General features: G+C 46.9%; 2 protein-coding genes across 2 annotated transcripts in view; one reads left to right on the plus strand and one right to left on the minus strand.

The window, feature by feature from the left end:
- twnk (twinkle mtDNA helicase) overlaps positions 1-4,806 on the minus strand; it is a 5,315-nt gene extending 509 nt beyond the window's left edge. Inside the window, exons 1-6 of the mRNA XM_080834593.1 lie at positions 4,749-4,806; positions 2,616-3,998; positions 1,927-2,167; positions 1,531-1,638; positions 740-881; positions 1-590 (exon numbers count right to left, since the gene is read on the minus strand). The exon at positions 1-590 is cut by the window's left edge and continues 509 nt beyond it. Of these exons, the coding sequence (XP_080690719.1) occupies positions 204-590; positions 740-881; positions 1,531-1,638; positions 1,927-2,167; positions 2,616-3,978 (2,241 nt within the window). The 5' untranslated portion in view covers positions 3,979-3,998; positions 4,749-4,806 and the 3' untranslated portion in view covers positions 1-203. The remainder of the gene's footprint in view (positions 591-739; positions 882-1,530; positions 1,639-1,926; positions 2,168-2,615; positions 3,999-4,748) is intronic.
- A 264-nt stretch (positions 4,807-5,070) lies between these two features.
- mrpl43 (mitochondrial ribosomal protein L43) lies at positions 5,071-6,817 on the plus strand. Its single transcript, XM_080835009.1, has 3 exons — positions 5,071-5,287; positions 5,588-5,694; positions 5,883-6,817. Exons 1-3 carry the CDS (start codon positions 5,157-5,159, stop codon positions 6,098-6,100), a joined length of 456 nt encoding a protein of 151 aa, XP_080691135.1. The 5' UTR covers positions 5,071-5,156; the 3' UTR covers positions 6,101-6,817.

Below are 6,817 nucleotides of genomic sequence, written 5' to 3' on the forward strand. Positions count from 1 at the left end.
ATGTAAGAATGTGAATCCTTTTCAAAGGGCCTTTCCCCAGGTTGTTATTGCTTGGTGGATTCCATTGTCCATATGGAACACGTTCTACTGTTCTGTCTCAAAATTTAACATTCTACTGTTCCATCTCGCAATTTACCATTCTGCTCATTTGCTCTTCTTCTTTTACTCGTTCTCGTCTTTCTTTCTTTCTTGTCTTTCTTTGGCTACAGGTTCTCTCCCTCTCCCTTTGGGCTGTTCCTGCCTGATGCTGCCCCCTTGACAGCTTTGGTTGTTTTGGAGGCTTTTGGCTTCTCCACCTTTTCTTTCTTCTCCTTCCTCCCCCCCGGCACCATCTCCTCCACTGCTCCTCCTGCTCCTGCTCCTCCTCCTCCTTCCTCTGTGGTGCCCATCTTCTCCGGCTTGACCTTGCGGAGCTTCTGCTTGCCCTTGAGTGGAGAGCTGAAGGTCAGCGAGGTCTTGTTGAACTCCAGGGGGAAGATTCCGACGTCTCCGTCGAAGCGGTTCTTGGCTACCTGGAGGGAGCGGCGGCCGGGGCAGGTCACCAGCTTCTTCTCCTGCAGGATGAGCACGTTATCAGCCTCCTGACTGGCCTGGGGATGGCAGCAGACAAGGGACAAACTTAGTTATACAGTCACTATTACACAAAAAACTTTACTGTTTTGCAACCATCATATTAGTGATACAGACAGATAATAGAATGGCCTTAAACGTATTAGTTACTAAAGTGACCTTTACTGACCTTGGCAGTGCCAAAGATGGAGGCGGTCTGCAGCTCCTTGTCGTCCTCCTCCTTCCTGGGGTGGATGATGAGGGTCACATGACAGCTGCTGTGGGTGGCAAACTTCCGGAAGGCTCCAATGATGTGATCCTGCACTGCAAACCTGTTTAAAGGCACCACATAACAGGCTTACATTTAAAGGTACAGTCCTCAAATTCTGGCAGTCCTTGCTATATTTATATTTGAGCTCAACAGCCAATCAGGTTACACCCCTCCCTTCCATGCTCATGAAGCACAGTTGTCGATTGGCCAGAATAGTGTATGGCTCCTTCCAACTGACTTTTCCTGTTTGTTTTTCACTTACGAATCAAGGACTGTGCAAGAACACCAGATATTTAACGAGTGCACACACTGGATGGACAGGTAGAGGAATGCGAGGAGAATTTAACTGAGTTCAATCAAGGATTACACCTTTAAGTCGTACTGCAGGATGAAAACCACCAATATCATTATTCTTTCCTGTATCCTGTTATCTGAATGGAGGCGCACAACTAAACACCCCTAAACAGATCAACTTTGGGGGTGCACTAGTAAACACCCCCTAAACAGATCTACTTTGTTGTGGACTTGTTGTGTGCCTCCGGCTTAAATGGTGAACTCTTGTTCTGCTTATCTGTGCTGTGAGTGTGGGAGGGCTAGGGTTAGGGTTATGCTTGTTCTGCCTGTCTGTGTCCTGTGTTGTGAGTGTGGGAGGGCTAGGGTTAGGGTTAGGCTTGTTCTGTCTCCTGTGTTGTGAGTGTGGGAGGGCTTACTTGTCCACGGACAGGTTCTCCTGACCCATCATGAACTGCAGGTTGTCGATGACCACATGACTGATGTCATACAGGTACACAGCGTGCTGCATGGTCTCCAGCACCGTCCTAGGGAGACACAACAGCAGATGGAGACAGTTACATTGATAATAATATATAATAATTATAATATATAATATACTTTAGGCCTTTATCACAAAATGTCTGCTCAGGAAATAAGAAGAGATCAGAAGAGATTTAAGACCAGCTTATTTAGTGTGAAGCACAAGCAGTAAGCTGCATGAACTGCATTCAAATCAATTTTCTCTCAAATCAAATGATTGACAACTGACAGTCTTAGGCTCAAACTGAACAGAACCACTTGAGGATTATAAAAAATGATGTACGATCACTTACTTGATGTTCTGCTGTCCGTGGAAGGTCATGAAGTAGAGCGGCAGCTCCTCGAAGCGGTCGGCCCAGGTGTCGTACTGCTCCAGGTTGTCCTCCAGCCTCTGCATGGAGAACTGCGTCAGCATGATCTTGGCCAGGCGCACGTTGTTGATCTCAAAGCTGCCCCACAGGGTGTTCACGCCGTTCATGGAGAGATCCAGAGCGTACTCGCTGATGAAGGTGGTCTTACCACTGCCCGTGGGACCTGACACACACACACACACACATCCACAGGACACACACACACACACACACACAAAACACACACACACACACACACACACACACAAAACACACACACACACACACACACACACACACACACACACACACACACACAAATCGTGACATGATCTCAAAACCTTTTCCTCCTTCCAGTGCATATTAAGTTGCTGCTTCTGCTCTTCTGTGCCTCAGTTGCTCATGCAACTAGCAGCAGTTCCCTTTGTTAATGACATATATAGCATGTATGTACTAAAAATGCCCTGATGTAAATTACTGAACCATCACATAACAGAAATAAGAATGATTTTGGATATTTTACAACAAAATAAACATATGCAGCCCAGACTGTCACCATCCATGATGCAGAATGGTGTAGCCGCTATGACAGTGTACTCCATGTTTTATGGTGGGCAGTTCAGTGCACTTACCTGTGAAGACGGTGAGCTCTCCCTTACGATGGCCCTTCAGGATCTTGGTGAGGTCAGGGAAGCGTGTCCACTTGACCCCTGCGACCTGCTCGGTGTTGGCCAGCTCCCCGAACACGTCGTCCCTCAGCTGCTTGAAGGAGACGATGGACTTGTGTGCGGCCGGGATGGACGACTTGACGATCCGGGTCAGGTTCCGGCCCTGTGCCAGCGCCTCGGCCGCGCTGGGCTGGTAGTCACCGGGCCGCACCAGCGAGCAGCGCTTCAGGCCCAGCTTGCGCGAGAAGATCTTGGAGGCCTCCCACGAGCGCATGTCGCCGCCCAGCCACAGGGTGACACGGCGGAACTGCTCCAGGTAGGGCAGCAGCGCCGGGGGGAGGCAGGAGACGCCGCGCGGCAAAGCCACCGAGGGGAGCCCCGTGGCCTGGCTGATGGCCATGCTGTCCACCTCGCGCCCCGTCAGCACCACCTCCGTATCCTTGCGGCCCACTAGGGGGAGGCCGAACAGGTTGTGGTAGCTGGAGGGGCGAGGTATGGTGGCTTCGGTGTAGACCACCTGCCCGGCGTCGGGACTCGCGGCTGAGAGCAGCTTCACACCTCGCAGGCTTGAGTCACGCCCGCCGAACCAGGGGAACACCAGGCTCTTCGTAGGCTTGAAGAACCGGACGCTAAACCTCTTCAGGGTGGCGTTGGTGAGCTTTCCGATGCTGAACATGGTCTTGACCACCTGCGCGTCCTCGTCGGGGAGGTCCGACAACGGCACGGCGCTCGACCAGATCCTCTGCACCTCCTTCAGCTCCATCTCTTTCTCCTCCTGCTCCTCCAGGCTAGCAGGGTACCCCAACAGCACGTTGGGGTGCATGGACGTCTGGCCTTCCTTCTGCATCACCTCCAAACAGTCCTGGAGGTCCTCCCAGCTCCCCTCCACCCCCGTCTCCATACACAGAAACTGGCCTGTAGTCTTGTCAATGAACAGGAAGAAGCTGTCTCTGCCAGGCACACCAGCGCCACCTGGTGGCTGTTCACAGAAAATACTCGGTGCATGCAGACAGCTATGCCCGTCGTGGAATGGTATGTCTTTGGAGCGGAGGTAATGTTTGATGTCAGTCACCGTGACGGGACTGAGGGGGAAGTCCACAATGGACTTGGTGTCCTTCTTGAAGGTGCGGCACAGATTCAGTAAAACTGATGTCCGCTTGGTAGCGTAATACTGTGGAGCAGCGAAAGCCTGGGCCTGGAAGCTCCATGGAGGCTGTCGGTTTAACTGAAACGTCGATAAGCATCGTTGAGGGTTATGTTTGGACGAGCAGCCACCTGCCACCCGCAGGAGACAGGTGGCCCTCCGTAGGCATACGCTCTTCCACATGAGCTGCTATGTCAAGGCATCTGAGTGAACATAAATATGAAAACCATCAGTTGACCAGTGACAACAGATTAAGATACTATGATCTGTGGACAGATTTTCTTGTCAACAACTCACCAACTAATTAAATCAATAAATGCTTCCGCTAAACCTATAGTCAAGATGTGATTTCTAAAATAACAGTGAGAAAATAATTATTGCCTATTCATAGTCTGAGTATGAGTTTGAAAATCACACACCAGGACATCAGGACAATGGCTGAACACACGCACACACGCGCACACACACACACACACACAATACCCTTCCTTAATTTCATGTATTCAGAATCATATTTGTTTTAACTTCACGATATGCATTCTGACAATACGAAATGAAAAGGGCAACCACGTTGTTTACCAGCAGAATGTAGGTCAAATTAAGGTTGCCCAAGTGTCGTTCATTTTGGGACATCAGACACTCCCACCCCTCCCATATCACTTTAGAAAACACAACATATTTTAACAATGTAGGCTACATTAGGCAAATAACCCTAAATAGTAGGTTAATACGATGGAATCATGACCGTTTCCACTTTTAACCTTTTGTACGCTAACTAGCTAACACGCCAGACAGAGAAGCATCGGGCTGGGACTACCTAACATGTCTCTGTCATTATGGGGAAAATGCAGCAACGCTTATAACAATGTGCGGATGCAAGTTCGATTCCGTTGTAAATACACCAAACGGAATATACTTAAGACCAAGACAAACAAATACTGTAAGTAACAAACCTGCATACACATGGAGTTTACTTTTCGTCAGGTGGTCGCAGACCCGCGCTCATACTTGACATTGAGTGCTTCCAAAATGTGTCCGTGTAAAGCACAACTCTATTCCATAGGAAAACACAATATTGTTTGTCAGCCACACAATGAATGTAAAAGTATAATACTATACCAGAATGTTGAATATATTATATAATTTAAATATTCACTCTATATATGCCCCTCTTCGTTAAATCATCAGGGGGCTTCAAAACTACTATTGTGCTATAAATCCTTTTGTTTCTGACCGGAAGGAAAATATCGACGCACCTACTTTTCCGCACGTTATCTTTGTGGACATGCCCTTGTAGCATTTTGAAGGGTCTTGTATGTAGCCTTCTGTCACTTTATAATTTAGTTACTGCTAACAGTACAATGACTGCTAGAGGTACCCCTAGTCGTTTTCTTCAAAGTGTGCTTCAGAATGGTGTTGGTCGGTATGTTTGTCAGCTGAAGCGCATTTCTCTCGTCTTCTCCAAGAAAGCGCAGAGTTCGAATGGAGCAAGGTAACGTTGGTCTTGTTTTTGCAAACAAGCTATATTTTAATTTCTTAAAGCAGGTAGTGTTGCTACTTCATAATTTGATGCTCATCATAATTATATGCAACAGTGTCGGATTTAAGTTAATCAATTTTGAATTGACGACTGGTTCTTATACAACTGCAGTTTACAGCCTATAGCAAGCTAATGTCAACATTAGGCGTTGTAGCCGAGTTGGTCTCCAAGGTTTAGACATTCACGGGACAGCGCAATGTAGGCTTAATGTTTAAGGTTAAGCACAACGTTGTAACATTTCGACTTTTCCAGAAATTTCATTGAAGAGGGCGTGGTGGATTATGCAAAGAAAAACCCTGCAACTGTTGTCTACATCTCCCCACAACCCTGCAGAATACCTAGACTAGTGGCAGAGTACCGTAAGTATCTGAGAATACCGTCTTGTGATATGAAGCCTGGTTATAACACACAACGTTATAACGTGGATTTATTTCTAAACTTACAAAAGCCGAAAGTGTGATAAGCAGTACATGGAGGTTATTTTTGTGTGCCTGTATGTCACATAATTGTTTCTGTTGATATTCATCTGCCTATGTTGTCTGTACAGTCAATGGTACCGTGAGAGAGGAGGTTATCACTGGTAAGACGTCCCAGGAGATCTCCGACCTGGTGACCAAGCTGACCAATCAGTCGGGACTGGACATCATCCGGATCCGGAAGCCGTACCACACCGACTCTCCCAGCATTCAGGGCCAGTGGCACCCCTTCATCAACCGCCCGCCATCTGCCGGGCCTATCCGCCCGGCAGGGACCGTTAACGAATGATGTGAACACAGTCATCTAGTGCACCACAGACACCGGCCCCGTGCGGGAGCAGTTGTCAGTGTGTCGGCCGTTGTACAGAGTGAACTTGAGCTTGGATGTTTGGGTGCACATGGACTCCAGAGAAATGTTTGAGAAAAGAGAAAACATTTCTGAGACCCAGAAAGAGATGTGGCCATCTTGTTTTCATGCAAAGAGCATTGCTGTCATACATGTATATGTTTATTTCAACCTACAGTAAAAGTACTTATATTAAACTTTCTCTGATGTCGTAACAACTTTTACATGCACATCCATGTAAAATCTACAGGCAGTTACCTGGTCTAAACATTTTTTTTTTTTTAATTTGCCACATTTGTACACACTAGCTTCCACAACAGATTTGCAATGCAACAGCACAGTCACAGATTAACTCAACACTCAAACATATAATAAGTTTAATGGGGTTTGATAGTTGTAAGCGTGATGAACCAACATCTCTCTTTTAAGGGCAATCCCAACATACTAGGCTTCAGACATCATGACCTTCTTCCTGCAAAAGAAACCACACAAACAAATTCAACGTTATACACAACAATTATTATTATATTTCTAACAGTTGTCTAATTACTGGATGCTTTTCTCCACTCCAATTTAGTGGTTGATCCAGATTTACATTTCATCAAGTACGGATATGTTTTTATGTATTCACTTAGGTTGTCTTCAAGTTCAAGTTGAGCT

Source organism: Sprattus sprattus (assembly GCF_963457725.1).
Source record: "Sprattus sprattus genome assembly, chromosome: 3".
NCBI lineage: Eukaryota > Metazoa > Chordata > Actinopteri > Clupeiformes > Clupeidae > Sprattus > Sprattus sprattus.

Excerpts from the sequence above, each read along its gene's own strand:
- mrpl43 (XM_080835009.1), top strand. The coding sequence starts at position 5,157 with ATGACTGCTAGAGGTACCCCTAGTCGTTTTCTTCAAAGTGTGCTTCAG. Across the intron at positions 5,288-5,587 it reads CAGAGTTCGAATGGAGCAAG|AAATTTCATTGAAGAGGGCG; the intron begins GTAACGTTGGTC and ends CGACTTTTCCAG. Across the intron at positions 5,695-5,882 it reads TAGACTAGTGGCAGAGTACC|TCAATGGTACCGTGAGAGAG; the intron begins GTAAGTATCTGA and ends TTGTCTGTACAG.